Raw genomic sequence first — 17,681 nt, forward strand, 5'->3', positions numbered from 1 at the left:
AAAGATAGAAGAGACATACAGGAAAAGAGACAGAGAGATGTGTCCGTTTCACTTTAAAATACAGAATTGTCCCACTCTAAAGGGGCTAGGGGTATAAACAGTGGCGTAAAGCTACGGGGGAGGGGCACGTGCCCCCAATCAAATTGCAAGAAAGAGGTGAGAGAGAGGGGAGAGATGAACGAAAGGGGGAAGGAACGTGAGGTAATATTAAAAAGATAGTTTTCTAGAAAACACTCTTCTTATATTGTAATATGTAAATCAATATAAATGATAAATTTCAAATGAAATCTATGGCAAGAGGTGCGCATTAAATGACTATCGAAAAATGTTTTGGAATGATCCGATCTGAGTTCTTGATGTGGCGTACAGCAGAGAAAATAAAGACATTGAGATAGATAGAAGACATACAGGAAAAGAGACAGAGAACGTAATGTATGTGTGTCCGATTCACTAAAGTAAATGTTCTTATTCTGAATGGCAAGGAGTTTTTACCCTCCCGGCCTGGCTCATCTGCTCCCTCAAATTTTGACCATATAGTACATCGTATTTCAACCGGTGTGCCCCGAGAGATTTATATCAAAAATATATATTGGAATATAACGTCAACTATAGAGATCTCGCTGGGTATTTTGATTAAGGAATGGCATTTCAGAGATAGTACAGTGTATTTTTTCTCACTCGTTTGCTAAATTTAGAAACGTAATAGTTCCAGGCAGATCGTCATGATTTTTTCATTTATATCGAAATGAAATTTACAATACAGCGAAGTGTCCTTTTCTTGCCCTCATTCGCTTCAATTCTATCAATCAAATGCGGTCCGACCCGGGGTCCGACCAACCCTTATTCATATATATTTTTTTTTTTTTTAAGACACCATCACCCCCTGGCATTGTGATATTGGTCGCAAAATTCAGACAAAGTGGTGGTCAAAAAGAAGTTTAGAAACAGAATATACACCCCAACAAATCATGTTTTCTGTCATCAGGAGGTGTCTTATCACACAGTCAGCTGTAAAATATGTTCCACGAAGTAATGGTATGGTTGGATTGAATATATTACGTTCTTTCAATGAGAAATCAAGGTTTAACTCCGCTTTATAAAATCATTAGTTCAACCGTAGTCCCGCATATTTGATAATGTGTCTTTGTAAATGTAGTCAATGACAATGCATTAGTAGGGCGCTTGTTCAGAAGCCTATCCAAAATTTGACCCGTAACTCCGCGTGGAGATACCCTACTATAACATCCCCAAAATGAAGTAAATATTCATTAAATGTCCAAATAAAGATCATGAGTTAAAAGTTGTTATGTTTAGACCCTATTACCTGTTTCGTGTCAATTTTCTTGTTAATTTTGGAGTAGACTATTTTTGGATAAACGTTGATTATTAGTAGATCTACCGGTATACACTTTTTCACATGCACAGGTTTCCCACCATCAGTATGCACTTGTATTGTGCAGTGGTTTGCCATGAAACCTGTGAAAAAGTGTATACTACTATCATTGTTTAGACCTAGATCTAGGCCTAGAGGTCTAGATCTATCTGAAAAATACTCCAAAAATAACATGAAAAATGACACGAAACAGGTAATAAACATAACGACTTTTAACTTATGATCTTTATTTCGACATTTAATGAATATTTACTTCATTTTGGGGATGTTTTAGTAACTACTACTAGGGTATCTCCTTGCCGGAGTTACGGGTCAAATTTTGGATAGGTTTCTGAACAAGCGCCAGGCCTAGGGCCTAGTCACTCCAGCAAAGCATAGACATAGTAGTCAATGCTAATGCATATTGACCTCTAGCACTGTATACGTGCTGAGAGGCATCAATTACACACTAAATTAATGCACACAATCAATGAATACAAAGTTGCTGATCGTCAAGTTTGACAGTTGGTCAGCATAGTCAGTAGACTTACGATTTTGAATTTTCAAAGAATTTTTACTGCTATTTAGGTGTCATCATCAATTGTCACTAAAGTTAGGGAGGCCAATACCAACATCTTAATTAGGCATTTCTGTGTGTTAAGACTAGGTTTTATAGAATAGAAAGCCATTATATTATCATAACTAGACTCTAAGTAGGGTGTCTGATCGCGCACCCAATGTTGTGTGCTAAAACCCTTCCCATAGAGATTGTACGCTTCCCTATGTGGTCTACGTGCATTGCGCGACCATCCAAAATTGGTCAATGATTTTATGAAAAAATTTGAAATTCAAACCTTTATAACAAATGATCCTGAAGGTGAAACTCAATAAATGAGGTGTCATGTGAAAGAGCAGGTTTTTCTCCATATTCCCCATCGGGGGCCACCCCCAGAATTCTAAAAATATCTTGGTCAAAACAGCGATTGAAATGTTGTTTGCATCCTAGCTCCAAACTTTGCCACTTTCCTGAGCTGCCGCCCCGCGGCTTAAGCAGGGCTAGACGTAAGGATAATATCCAGATGCTTTTTCTTTCGCTAGCCCCAAGGGATCATTTGTTATAACAGTTTGAAAATACCCTTCCCACATTTTTGGAATCAGCTAATTAGGGAGGCGTGAGCTCCGCTCAGTCCAAACCATGGTTACATCGCGTAACATGTGCGCTTATAGTGAATGAAAGTATGGGTGGCCGTTCCCGCCATAGAACCCGGAAGTGAATACACGTTGTAGTCAATGGCAATATCGCGGAGAGTTTGTCTCCGCGATATTGCCATTGACTACAACGTGTATTCACTTCCGGGTTCTATGGCGGGAACGGTAACCCATACTAGTCAATGGCACACATCGCGGAGACAGCGTGGCTCAAGCTTGCAAGTCGCGCATTGGCTGAGCAACTTGCGTACGATATGCATACGCTTGCATATCGCGCGATACAGCTGTTTGGCTAAATTTAGCAAAACAACATAACTCTGCGTGTACGTCTTTTTCTTCGATTCTGAGCAAAATGCTATGAATATTTCAGCGTTTTGAAGGGGCTGTATCTTTTGATAGAAACATCGGCGAGACTTGAAATTTGAAATGTATTATTCTGATTACATTTTTAATTCAAATATCAAACAAAAATGGTGAAAAACGATCCCAAATTGAAAATTGAAAAATCGTTCAGACACCCTACTCTAAGCCAACTCTCCATCTCCCGACTCTAGAAGTCTTTAAAAAAGAGATATTTAGTAGGGTGTCTGATCGCGCCCTCGATATTGTGTGTTAAAATCCTTCGCATAGAGATGGCACGCATCCCTATGCAGTCTACGTGCATTGCGTGATCATGCAAAATTGGTATATGTTTGTATTGAGATGCACACCTAGCCTAAATTGCTTGTGATCCTGGAAAAAAAATGACATTTAAATTCCACGGATATCAAAAAATGTCACTTACTACTAGAAAATATAACCAAAAAAGATGATATCTTAATTATCTTTTTAAATTCAGATTTTTGTGAGATGGAATTTAGTATATAGATTAGATAGAAGACTTTTTTATGTCAATCTTGTGTTGGTTTAAGCCCAATAGCTACAGCCATCTCAAAATGAGAGGGAAAATTGAAAGATGACGTCATTTTCAAGCCAAGACTTTATTAAAAAATTTCAGTGGCGCCATCAAAATATGAATATTAATGAGTTGCAAACAAGAACACGCGACAGCAGCAGGTAGCGTAATCTCACACCTACTCCCTTATTCTCACAGTACTAGACACGGTGTCGAGCTCAGATTGCAGTAAATCATGTACGATTACTGTATGAGAAGTGTTTTTAAAAGATATTTCAGTAAAAATGACTGGATATCAGTCTATACTCCCAATTATGAAAATAAGATGGAAAAACGTGTCATGCATTGTACACAGAGAGATATACATGTACATACAGTAAAGATTGGGATTGAGTTTTGAGCGCTGCAAGAGGAATATATTATCTTGTTCTAGTCGCTTTTACAGTAGACTGAAATCATTACTCATTAGGAAATAAAGTTAAATTTAAGTAAAAGTATTCTATTCTAGGATTCAAATACATAATTCCTTAGCCGTTATTATTATTTATGGGATAGGTGGCAGGACTTAAAATAGGCAGGTAAAAAGGAAGAATGAGTTGAGAGGAGGCTCTGATTGAGTCACAAGAAAAGTAGTTTTTGGATGGATTTTTCCTGGAAGGGGGGGGGGGGGCTCACTGAGTTTATTCAGCATGCCTTTACAGTCAATGACATGCCCATTCCATCGGGCCTGTCTAATTCTGAACGTCATTAGTGACCATGAAATTCAAGGCTCTTACGAACGGATTAGCGTAGAAGAAATCCCCAAGCTAAATTTCTTTTTTTTTATGACAGTTCTCGAGTCGGGAGATGAATGGGTTTGGCTTTGTTAATTGCTTTCAGTTAAATCTAGTTTTAACATTCAGTAATGCCTAATTCAGATTTTAGATTTAGTTGAAATGTTGGTTGCATTTCAATCTCATAACTTTAAAAAACCGAGGGCTTTGCATTGATACAAAGAACAGGATGTGTATCATTGGTGCTAACTTTAGGACAATCTGATATTGATAACCCCTTCACATGAATTTCTAACATTTTTGTGGTGGGTGTGTAGACTACACATGATATTTTCATTTCATTATCATAATCATAGGTCTATTCATATTTCATTTTGTTCAGGTGGACCTCCCTGCCCAGTGTATTTGCAAGTTGCAACAATGAAAAATTTTGAGCCATTCAACACATTTGATGGTGAGTACAAAACACAAGTCATATATGTTTCTTTCTAGCACCAGTCTCTGAAACACTCACAATATATATGGAAAATACAATAATTTACACAAATTGTATAAATCATATCGGCATGATCAGATATCATACCCATTGATTACCAAGTTCTCTATTTAGCCTAGTCTTTTTCTATAACATTTGGGAACTTTCCTTTTCCCCGAAGGAAAATTGGTTTGCTGACTTGATAAATCTACTCCTTGCATCATAAATTACCCGAAGGCAGCAGTGAGTCGTCTGAGGAGGGGTGATTTACATTTCCATTATTTTTGTTGTTGTTGTATTTATTAACATTTATTTCCTTCTCAATGAAACACAATGTATATATAAATTATGTATGTACATGTAACAATGATTTCAAGTTTTCAACATAGAGTATACAGTAAATTATTCAGATAACCGAAGGAGGCGAAAACCCAAAAGCATAGCTTGATTTGGGAATGCCCATAATAAGTTAACACAGTTACTGAGAGACTATTTTAGATGTTATTATACTTGCTTAATAATTGCATGATATTGAATTTGCATTAAAATTTTAAACTAGCTCTTGTAATATTATGAGAAAGTAGCATTTACTCATTGTATAATTGAGGATGAGTAGGACTTGGCAAGAGTTTTTAAAACTCTTTCCATGTAGTATTGATATTTGGCGTTTCATTATCTAGAGCACATTAGAACACTCAAATAAGGTTGGGGTTTTATTTATAATTTAAAATAAATCAAAGATTTGATAGGGTTATTTTATTTTATTTTTATTTTTGTATTTAAAAAGTTAAAACTTTGAATGTTACATATTTTTGTAATATTTATGTCCCCCTATGAACTGTATATGAGGGGAAACTATTATCTAACTGTATACTAAGTGTCTACATTAATTTTGCATTTGAAATTTTTATATACAAGTATCATCATTGTATGAACATGACGAGGTGTACATGTTGCATAAAACATTAAGTAACAAGATGTTGATCTTGAGTTCGATGTAATTGATTTTTTTTCTGCAGATGTCCGAATCCCACCCAAGCCCAAGCTCAAGTTCCTGAATAAAGTTCCAAAGAAGACTCGATACAGGAAAGTTTTCAAAAGCTTACATGACATCAGAGGCCCTTCTGAAGTAGCAAACACTCTCATCTATAACCAATATGGCTTACTGGTCAGTTAACATTCTTTATTTCATATATTGATAATCATGAAGTGTAGATATGATTTCATACCACAATGTTGGTAAGGAATCTGTCAAACATTGTTATGTGAAGAAGACCTAAATGTGTTTGAATGGGATACCTGCCCCTGCAGGGGATTTAGGAGCAGTACCCCTAGATTGCCCTACTGTTCCAATAAATCCTATGATCCTGATGCAAAGGGGATGGGAGCCAGGTCCCTTATTGTGAGGCCCCTATTTTCAACGGCATTGGTACGCGTAAGGTCTGTGAACTTTTTTGTGTGTAGTATAGTACAGAATTACAGATATAAATTCTATAGTTCTAGAACTTGTATACATGAAACCTTACTATTCCTAGTTTTCAACCACCTATGTACTAAAGCCTTTATTAGTTGACAACTAGCCTAGTAATGGTTTATTAATATGGGCCCTGATTAATATGTTCATCTGTGTGCTGGTTGATATACGATATGAAGTTGTGTAAAGTCCTACATTTAATTTAGTGTTAAGTAGTTTAATATGAAGTCAAAATATTAACACTTTCCATTCTTTCATTCTTTTACCAGGCTACTACACCAGGTTACATGCAGCATGGTCATTTTGAGATGATCCGTCTGACCATCAATCGCTTCATTGGAGATAGTGACCACATGTTTGGTCGGTGGAGGGTCAATGCACCTTTCAAACCGGTCACTAGAAAAGGTCAAGGACAGAGGATGGGTGGAGGCAAAGGTATGTGACAGAGATTATAGCTATTTTCCACATATGACATTAACTAGGTTCTCACAAGAGAGTTTGTAAACTCTCTTGTTTCACTCATGGTTTTAATTTTGAGGTTGTCTTAAAAGCACTTTGAGTATGCATTCATTTGTAAAATTCTAAGCTTACTGGCAGGTTCAAACCAAAAGTAATTATGAAGACTGCGAGCAGCACCCAGCAAGGGGGAGGAGGGGGGGGGGGGGGGGGGGGGGTCCTCACTCTCAGTCACCTGCTGTGGCGAACTCAACCAATTTCAAGGTTTTTGCCAGCCTGTAGTTCCGATTGCTTTTCCAGCTTGTTAATGTAGTTTCAAACTTCAAGGAGTCTTTTATTTGGGTTGTGTGTTAATGGGTCGATTGTTTCAAACCTCGAGATCTGACAATCGTTGAGTTAGAAACTGTATCAGTCTTAGTCAGTGTGTAGGTCATGTTTGGGGTTATACTGTAGTGGTACGCTCATTTGGGCAACTCAGTTGATCTAAAGGGGGCGCTAGAGCCATAGAAGAGTCGGCTGGGTTTATTAATTGTATACACCTAAAAGTTAAATAGCATTAATTATGTTTCCAATAGTATGCCGGGAACGGGTAAACAACCCTTGGTTTTGAATTCTTGCATTAGATTAAAGTGTTCATTTCGATAAGCACGTTGGAAATGAATTCTTGCCTTAAAGAGAAGGTTGAGTTCTGGGAAGAGGTGAAAAATAATTTGTGAGCATTACTCGTTCTTATTATGCAAGTGTGGAAGAACATCAGTTAAGACATGTTCCCTGAAAAGCATGGCTCTTCAAATGCCTTCATATTCTAAATATGCATGTCATATCGTAAAAATCGGGGGGCCGGCTTTTTACGCCACGTGTTTGTGTAGTCCCATATACATCTTTCTGTGCAAGTGTTTGTAACTTTACCAAGACTTGGCCAAACTTCTTATCATTTTGATGATTCCAGAACCTTGCAATACACACACATTCTTATATGCTAGATGATCAACCTTTTCTGGTCGGTTCCACACCGTTTCTTTCATAATGCAATCGCATGGCCACAACTCAACTTCATCTTTAAGATGTACATGTACAGGTGTTCATTTCCGATAACACGTTAGACAATAGACTGTTTTTCCGGGGACGCTACATTCTCGCGAAGATATAGATTCCTCCCATTTTTGTCGGTGACTAGTTCAAATCACTCTCATCTATTACACTTTGTCATTGATTATAATTAATTAAAGGTATAAGTCCTCTCTAATTGGTCGGATGACCTAAGGGTAATTATATATATCCCATCTTGTAATTGGTTGTCTTCTTGGGTCCTTCTGGTTGGCTGGTGATAAAGCCTCTTTGGGTGCCGCAGTATTTAAATGCCATGTGCAGGGTTTTGTAGTCATATTATTTGAGAGTTTATTTCATTCCGTTAACATGTTTAGGTTGTGCTGCAAGTTTACTGTCGAGAGGGCTGCCCAGCCTCCGAGAGAAGCAGTTTGTATTTAAAATGTTTATAAAATAATTACTCTTCGTTTGTAACGATTGGAGGATGGCTGACTTATATAATTAATAAAGTGGACTCCAACTGTAATTCCGAGCTTCTTGTGTTCTTATTTATATTTGAACTTGTCGTCTCCAACTCATTAACTGGCCCACCACAATACTAAACCCCTTTAAAACAGTTATTGGAGCCCAATTGTGATTTTTTATTCTTTGTTTTATTATCAACTTTGGCTTTATCTTTCAAGGAAATAAACTTCACTATACAGATTTCTGTACAAGAAGAAAGCTATCATGTGGGTTTCGGGGCAGGTCTTCCCGTCCATAGTAAGAGCTAAAGAATATGAGGCATAATTGTTAATATGCCTAAAGTTAAAACCACCCAAAGGGAGTTAGACTTTTCTGCTGCACGACATACATTTTCTGATTAAGTTAAATGTTCTATAGCCTGTATTTTAAAGGAAAATCTAAAATCTCTCTTAGGAATAACACTTTTTTCATGTAAAAATGTATTTAGGCACATGTCCCCCAAGATTTCAATTATCCTTGATTAAGGAAAGCTACACTATGCGCTATTTTAACATGTATGTTCCCCAATGCAGAAATTAATGTTATGTTGAGTAAAAGCATTTATCCCAGAACAAGGAACCAAGATTGCTTTCAATCCTTTCATATTTATGAAAAATCTTATCTTGTTCCTGTGGAATTCATGAACCCCATTTAAAACTAAAGATACCAAGTTGAGCAGAAATAAAAGTGTTACCCACATTTTTTTTTTTTTTAAATCAAGGCCAGTCTTCCTATATCCCTACGGCTTTATCTAACAAAAATAATTCAATTATCGCTGCACAAAATGAATTTTCTTATGAAATGGAGTGTTGTATGTAATATAATTATAAAAATAATCTTTTAAAGTCCACTCCAAATTTTATTAGGTTAAACCGAAAATGGAAAGTCTTTTGCCCAATTGATCGTGAGCCCGGCAGCAACTGAGCAGCGCTAGATCGACGTTTTAGTTCATTTCAATTTTCCCATTTCAATCTTATCCATGTACAATACTCTGAAGACTGCATCCCCAGGATTTCCATGTAAATGGTCCTCAAAAAGACAAATTCAATACAAATTGTTTTGAAACACTGGGTAAATGCAGACCTTACTCAAGAAGCGCTTGGGGCTTCTATCGTTAATCAAATAAAGAGGTAGATATTTTGTTTTACCATTATGATGTGTATAAACAGTATTTTTAAATGTTGAATACTATAGGTACCTGGGAAGAAGGGGAAATAAAGACATGTATTGCCTGAGGAAAAGTGTGAGATTTTTTCCTGTTGTATCCAAGAGAAGAGAACAAGGACTGTACAGTGCAAGCAAACATCCAGGATTGTTGTAAAATGAGGGAGCTTCTTGATCTGTTTTTACTTCATAATTCTCTCACAACCAAACAAAAATAAATCCTCCTTATTCTTCTTGTTTTTCGTCATCATCTCTTCTTCCAATTCTACTTCTTCTCTAAAGTTCTTTTTTTCCTTCTTCTTCTTCCTCTTCTACTTCTTCTCTGAAGTTCTTCTTTTCCTTCTTATTCTTCCTCTTCTATCTGTCATCTTCTTCTTTTTTCTTCTTCATTCGTTGACCATTTGTCGCCTATTTATGTTGTAACATAATTTGTTGAATTTTGAGTAATGACCATATTCTTGTAATGTATTTGATTGGTTGATCTGTGCGACAAGGGTGCCATTATGTCAGCAGAGTTGTGCGCAATATAAATGTAGAATTATTATTATTATTATTATTATTATTATTATTATTCATATTTTCATTAAAATTATAATTTCAGATTTATGATTATCCTAGTTATAATATTGATCATCCTCTGTTGTGTCCAGGCAGCGTTCACCACTACGTGACGCCGGTGAAGGCGGGTCGTATCGTGATGGAGATGGGCGGTAAGATGGAGTTTGAGGAGATTCATAGTATCCTCTACCAGATCTCTAAGAAGCTCCCGTTCCGTTGCAAGGTGGTATCTAAGGAGATCATGGAGAGGGATGCAGATCTCTACCAGTTCAGGCATCAGGAGAACATCAATCCGTGGACGTTTGAGCGCATCGCCAAGGGCAACTATCTGGGCATGTCCAAGTTCCTTGGACCATGTGACTATAAATGGTATGGAGAGCACCGGTGACGGGACGGACAACAAACCTGGATTAGTCTGAACATTAAAGATCTTGCAATGGTGCAAGGTTTCAGGAATATCATCTCGTTTTTGAGGAGGCCCATGCAAATTATAAACTGTATTTTCCTTTTCTTTCTTTTTTCTTTTTAGAGAGCATATCGCATAAAGGTATAAAATCCATATGTTCTACCGAACTGTGTTTGAATATTATTGATTTCCCTAGCACTTAAAGAGAAGGTTGAGTTCTGGGAAGAGGTGAAAAATAATTTGTGAGAGTTATCATTGTTATTATGAAAGTGTGGAAGAACATCAGATAAGACATGTTCCCACATGTTCGTGTAGTCTCACATACATCTTTCTGTGTACAGTGCTTGCAACTTTACCAATACTAGGCCAAATTTCTTATTATTTTGATGATTCCAGAACCTTGCAGTACACACCAATACGTATATGGTAGATGATCAACCTTTTTGATCGATTCCACACCGTTTCTTTCACAATGCAATCGCATGACCAGAACTCAACTTTATCTTTAAGCAACCGTTCTTAGAACACTGCATTTCAATGATTACACCATGACAGGTGCCCATTGAAAACATGGGTGGAGAGAGAGAGAGAGAGACAACTGCAGATAAAATGCCTTGCCTAACTACATGAGAACTGGGCAGTGACTCAACCCTCAACTTTTCAATTGAGAGTTGAGTGAATGAACCAATATACCAAGATGCTCTCACATACCCTAGGATTCCCTCTGAGGCATGGAAAATGACAGTTTTACAGAATTCTTTGAAGAACAAGATGTGATCCCAGCTAATGATCGATATTATGAATTTAGAATAAAATTTCTTTAAAAAAGTGATTGAGTTTGTATTCTGATTTCTGTGACAAAATTAAAGGCAAATAAATCATAAACTCCACTTTATCTTCTTCTTAAAGCTTTTCTTCTATTGAATAACAACTCTGAATTGGAGGCTGCGTTTATTACATACAACCTGCTGGTCGTAAATGGGGAAGTGTACTCGTGGTGACTGATACCACCCTTGACAATCAATGACCCAAAAAGTGTCAAATCCCCCAGAGAACCCATAATTGTGCATCTTTAAAGGGACCAACAACCTCCAAATGTGCTTTGTTTAAATCAAAGTGAAAAAACTTCACCAAGCATTCATTGTGAAGATGCAGCCCCAATGATCATTGTTTACTGTGTTATAGAATTAAGAGGGTTGGGGGGGGGGGGAGGAGTCCACAACTTTTTTGAAAGAAACATATACGTATGTGTAAGAAACTCATATTGTGTTTATTGAGTACCTTGATATCACAAACAATTTGAATTGATTGTTTTCTCATAGCCACAACAACTTATAATAGTCAAATTTCTCTGGAAATAATTATATAATGATAATAATAATACTGAGTTTTTATATAGCACTTATACAATCACTAAGCGCTTCCAAACTTGGAGATTATTACCCTGGCTTTAGATGTGCTGCCATTACGGCGCTTTAGCATTTCATATCTGATGAATTGCAAGGCAATCCTGAAGAGAATTATATTTTATATCATCTTATTAGTTTTAACTAGCATCAGATATGTGGATATGAAAACTAGTAAAACAAAAATGCATGTGTAGGCACTAAAGGTTTACCTTGATGTGAAGTTTTGATAAAAGAAAATAGGGCGAGGAACAGTTTAGTGAAATTGATTTATAATTGTATGGATTAAAAATAAATAAGCAACTCTGTCGCGCATCATTCAAGCTCTGTACTGAATAAATTGTACATTTCCATTTTATCTAAAAACAAATATATAATCAAATATGCCCCCAAGATATAGATTAATTAGATAGATGTTTATACACAACCACTGTATGGAAAACTATATTCCTTTATTAAAAACTTAGAAAATAGAAATTTATGAAATTTTCTGTGAAGCAAATGGGGCAGGACTTCCAGATATACTCCACACAGTTACCCAATTTGTTTGATTGATTATAATTTTATTAATTTATAGCTTTCCTATTTTTCATTGGATTTCACTGATATTTCACTAATTTTTCCTGGTTTTTCCAAGTAACCTTTGTAATATATTCATTTGTATGAAAGCAGACAAACTAGAGAAACAGAATGGCCCATGTTTGAGATATATTGGACCAATAATATGTGAGTTATGAATGTTTGAAATAGGATATCACTAAGAGATATTTCTCTCTCTCTCTCTCTCTCTCTCTCTCTCTCTCTCCCTCTCCTCTTACTAGCCTCCCTTCATGTGGCTTACCCTTTTCCAGTCTCGCTTAACCATTTCTAAACTTCATGTTCCACCATGAACTGATTTTAATTACCTTCTGTTCAACATTTCACTTCAGTGTATCCTATTCAATCAATATACGACCACGGGCAATGTGTTCTGTTTATCATTAGTATCGTGTTAATATACGAGGCAAACAGCCTCAAACCTGGTGTTACAATGACATATCATGCCGCAAATTAGCCGGAATGTTGATGGAATTGTTTACAACTACCCCATACGTGGCAGACTGAAACTTGTATAATCACACGACTCCGAAACATTAATGTTTCTTCTTGTCTGCATTACTCAGGCTTATAATCTTTCTTGGGTTATGTGCTCATATCTATTTTTAAAAAAAAGAGTAAAGTCTGTTTTTGTACGCTAGCGCACCCCTCCAGCTCTTTGACTCTGTATGTCAGACTGTATCTCTCTATCTCTCTCTCTCTCTCTCTCTCTCTCTCTCTTAACTCTCTCTGTGGCTCTGTCTGTCTGACTCTCTATATTTCTTTCTATCTCTATCCCTCTCTCTATATATATATATATATATCTCTCTATCTCTATATATCTCTCTCTGTATCTCTCTCTCTCTCTCTCTCTCTCTCTCTTAACTCTCTCTGTGGCTCTGTCTGTCTGACTCTCTATATCTCTTTCTATCTCTATCCCCCTCTCTTTATATATATATATCTCTCTCTCTCTATCTTTATATATCTCTCTCTGTATATATATCTCTCTCTCTCTCTCTCTTAACTCTCTCTGTGGCTCTGTCTGTCTGACTCTCTATATCTCTTTCTATCTCTATCCTCTCTCTATATATATATATCTCTCTCTCTATCTTTATATATCTCTCTCTCTCTCTCTCTCTCTCATGAATCTTCAGAGAGAGAGAGAGAGAGAGAGAGTTTAGTAAACATAATATCCTTCCTCCTCCCGTCTTGGTATCAATCGTAAGGCCTACATAATAGGTACACAAAATAAAAGGCGAAAGGTGACGGAATATTTTCCCATATTTTCACCGCCGAGTGACTATCCTGGTAAGATTTGTGTGGGCTTTGTCGTTGTTACTGTTTTTTTCTTAAACCTTATATTTCAGAAATCCCAATTTATAGCCCCATAAAAATAAGCTACTGAATCAGACAATTTATTGATGCGGCAGATTAAGAACAAATAATTTCTTGAAATTGGAAATTGATTGGATTTTTTTGTAAACTATGTTTAAAATTAATTCGAGGCGAGAAAACGTAAAAGTATAATTAACTTGTGATCCAACATCAAACACTATCCCATGATAAAATGATAAAAATACATTTTCCAGATCGACTATTGCGAGCACATCAAACATTTCATTATTATGAGAGAAAAACAGGAAATCTGATCAATCCAGGCAATAAGTCCATATAGTCATATAACATGTGGGCTTGTACAAAGGGTACAAAGGGGTGTGGCATGGATCCAGTCATTGAGGGGCATTTTATCCTAGAGAAGGAATAGAAGGAGGGGTGAGGCGGCGCGGCGGACCGGTCTCAAAGTACTTGACGGACTAAATGCGAATTAACATGGCCAATGATTACAGGAGACTATGAGAGGGTACCTATCATCTTTTCTTATAACTTTCCCTTTCTCTCTCTTATCCTTTGGTTTTTCATTTGTTGACGGTTTTTTTTTGGGGGGGGATGCGCGCCCCCATGGCTCTATACTGACATCACTGCCTCGAGAAATATCAATTGGTAAGATAATTTTGATAATTTTGATTACAATCAGTCCTGCCATTTGTCACCAACAGGCAACAACATGTACGTACATGTATTAAGTCGTCTTAATTGATGACGTAGGAAAAACATGATTTCATTCCACACTAAATTATACTGCTTGAGAACAGAGGTGGGTGGGGAGTGTTACTTCGATATCAAACAGATCGATGCAAATTTACAATTTTGAGAAATGTGTCTGCACAAAACGAATTTTTCACCGCCTGTCTTCCACTCTTCTACCTATTAAAATGATTTCGAAAACAACGTTACACTGCTCCAGTCGGACACAAGTAAGACAATTTTTCTGACATGCAAAAAACAAAACCACAAAAACAAACCAGACCCCTCCCCCCCCCCCCAAAAAAAAAAAATAATAATAATAATAACAATAATGATAATAATAATAATAATAATAATAATAATAATAATAAATATCAATTGAACTAAACGGAAAGACCCCCCCCCCCCCTCGAAACTGAACCAAAAAAAACATGAAAAATAATTCCTCATATTTTATGGGACACATACATTTTCATCTTTTCAAACTATGACGGCCCCTTGAACGATCCGAAAGGGGGCGGAATGTGTCCATGCCTTTCTAACCATTCAAGGTCGCCTTTCCAATAGATGGGCAAGTTTGGAGGATTGTTATTAATTGAAAACATTGACTTCGATTACATGGTTAACACACATGTTAGTGTTTGCAAGGGAGTTGGAATGGTGAGATGGGGGGGGGGGGGTTACACGGAGCAAAAAACAAATAGTTCATGCATCGATCGAGCAAAGGATCCAATCGAGACAGTGTTTGAGAAACACTTGAGACGGTTGTCTCGACAAAATTGGTATTGCGTAATGGAGCTCTAAAACAATACGTGAGGTAATGTCGTATGGTCTCTATGATCTCACATTCTTCTGAAATGCATACGAGGCCCTTAAACGAAGAAGAAGAAGAAGAAGGAGAAGGAGGAGAACAAGTAGAAGAAGGGAAAAAGGAAAAGGGGGAAAACGAGGAGGAGGATCAGGAAAAAAGAACAAAAAGGATTACATCAACTTTCAGTTTCTAAATCATCATTTTTCATCACTATCATTTTATCATCATCATTATAATGATTATCATCAATATCGTCATCACTTTCACCATCATCACACGAATTATCACACTTACATTTCTTTATAATCATCACCACCATCATCTTCATCACCACGACCATTATCATCATCATCATCTTCTTCATCACAGCAACCATCATCATCATCACCATCATCTAGCTTCATCATAGCAACCATCATCATCATCACCATCATCTAGCTTCATCATAGCAACCATCATCATCATCACCATCATCTTCATTACCACGACTCTCATCATCATCACCATTATCTTCATCACCACGACCATCATCATCATCTTCATCACAGCAACCATCATCATCATCACCATCATCTTCATCACCACGACCTCATCATCATCACCATTATCTTCATCATCATCATCACAGCAACCATCATCATCATCACCATCATCTTCATCACAGCAACCATCATCCTCATCACCATCATCTTCATCACCATCATCATCATCATCTTCATCATCACCATCATCATCATCATTATCATCATCACCATCATCACCATCATCATGCACAACCATCTTCATCACCATCATTCCCCGTGATGCCAGTGCCCCCCCCCCCCCCCCCCCCCCCCACCTCTGATGTCTGCACCCACGCTACGCCATACTTATGTACACATTAGATCGAGGAGCTTGAACCCACCACTTTTTAGTTCACCTTTCTGCACTTTTACACGATCCCAACTCCCGACCTGCATATTAAATAAAGAACACTGGTCTTGCCATTAATGTCAAGCAACTGACTGTCTTGAAGCAATTGAGAAAGGGTGATTATGTACATACCGCCCTCAGAGCACTCTGCCAGCATGGGCAAGGAGACAGTGTATTTCATACTAATGACATGTCGAATTACAGGGGCGGATCTAGCTTTTTGCTAAGGGGGGGGGGGGTTGACCAAAATAATGACGATGCGGAGCATCGTCCACGAGCCGCGAAGCGGCGAGCCGATTTTTTGGGGGTGTTTATTTGAACCCCGTAAGTGATGTTTTCCTGGCATCTATTAACACAATGGAGACCATAAAAAGCAGTGCATGATAACGTCTTTTTAAATCAAGTAACAGTTAAATACACAGTTATATCCAGAGTTATCATGTGTTTGGTTAAGTTACCTGATGAGTTGAATATCTTCTCACAATATTTGCACTTGAAAGGGTTTCTCTCCAACGTGCGTTCTTTTTTCTTTCTTTTTTTCTTTCTTTTTTTTTTTTTTTTTTTTTTTTTTTGGGGGGGGGGGGGGCCGCCCAAGGGGGGGGGGGTTGCAACCCCCCCAACCCCCCCCCCCCCTGGATCCGCCACTGAATTAAAAGTTTAGAAAAGAGTTATAAATAACTAAAGCAAAATAATATATTTACCTTTAGTGGGGAAAAAGTAATTGCTAGAACCATGTATTGGCATGTTCGGCCACTGACTTGTTTTATTGGGCCGGAGAGGGGGCATATGCCCGCATCCTAGGAATGAATCACCATTGGTGTGTTCTAGGATCATGGTATGTCTTAGGATATTCAAATGTATCCAATCTTGTAGATCTCCAGATATGCCCCCAGTAGAGAATTGTTGATTGATTCGTATCCATTTGGAACATATTGAGAAAGGGTCAATATAGATCAGCCGAATTTCCGTTTTATTTCCATCAAGGGTGTTGGAATTGGGTCTATTTAATTAAGGAGGAAAACGTCAGCGCTCTAGTATCCCTCTTCAAGTTTATATGTTTTGTACAAATTACAAAAAGCACTTCTGATTGTCATCGTTTCAAGTGCTGTTTTGCGTCAACTTAGCTCCTCTTGGCGTACGTCGTCCATCTTTCCTTCATTATACAGTATAGTGTCAGTGACATCACTCTGGAGCGTAGGTGAATCGATCAAATATTTCGGAGAATTTTGTCTCGGTCCTTCACTCTTTCTCTTAGATTGAAATGTCTTTGAACAAGAGTTGTTGAGTACACTTACCTTTAGAAACGTGTTCCTAGCTCTATTATTGACGGAATGTCTGGAAGTGCCCTTGGTGCCGCTTTCCAGTATTCGCCTACTGGCCCACCCCCTCCCCCTCTCTTTCTTTTTTCTCTCTCTCTATCTCTCTCTCTCTCTCTCCCTCGCTCTCCCCACTCTCCTCCCTTTCCCCTCATCTCTTCTCACCCCTCTCTCTCTCTCCTCTCTCTCTCTCTCTCTCTCTCTCTCTCTCTTTCTCTCTCTCTCTCCATTTCTCTCGTTAT

General features: G+C 37.5%; 1 protein-coding gene across 1 annotated transcript; it reads left to right on the forward strand.

Moving 5' to 3' along the window:
• The first annotated feature begins 927 nt into the window (after window positions 1-927).
• Window positions 928-10,627, forward strand: LOC115926882 (39S ribosomal protein L16, mitochondrial-like). Its single transcript, XM_030992468.1, has 5 exons — window positions 928-1,035; window positions 4,632-4,703; window positions 5,744-5,892; window positions 6,468-6,633; window positions 10,020-10,627. The coding sequence occupies exons 1-5, from the start codon at window positions 969-971 to the stop codon at window positions 10,313-10,315; spliced, it is 750 nt and encodes a 249-aa protein (XP_030848328.1). The 5' UTR covers window positions 928-968; the 3' UTR covers window positions 10,316-10,627.
• Window positions 10,628-17,681: the final 7,054 nt, after the last annotated feature.

This window comes from Strongylocentrotus purpuratus, unplaced genomic scaffold (genome assembly GCF_000002235.5).
Source record: "Strongylocentrotus purpuratus isolate Spur 01 unplaced genomic scaffold, Spur_5.0 spur5_scaffold_2, whole genome shotgun sequence".
NCBI classification, from domain to species: Eukaryota; Metazoa; Echinodermata; class Echinoidea; order Camarodonta; family Strongylocentrotidae; genus Strongylocentrotus; species Strongylocentrotus purpuratus.

Excerpts from the sequence above, each read along its gene's own strand:
- LOC115926882 (XM_030992468.1), top strand. The coding sequence starts at position 969 with ATGTTTTCTGTCATCAGGAGGTGTCTTATCACACAGTCAGCTGTAAAA. Across the intron at positions 1,036-4,631 it reads ATATGTTCCACGAAGTAATG|GTGGACCTCCCTGCCCAGTG; the intron begins GTATGGTTGGAT and ends CATTTTGTTCAG. Across the intron at positions 4,704-5,743 it reads GCCATTCAACACATTTGATG|ATGTCCGAATCCCACCCAAG; the intron begins GTGAGTACAAAA and ends TTTTTTCTGCAG.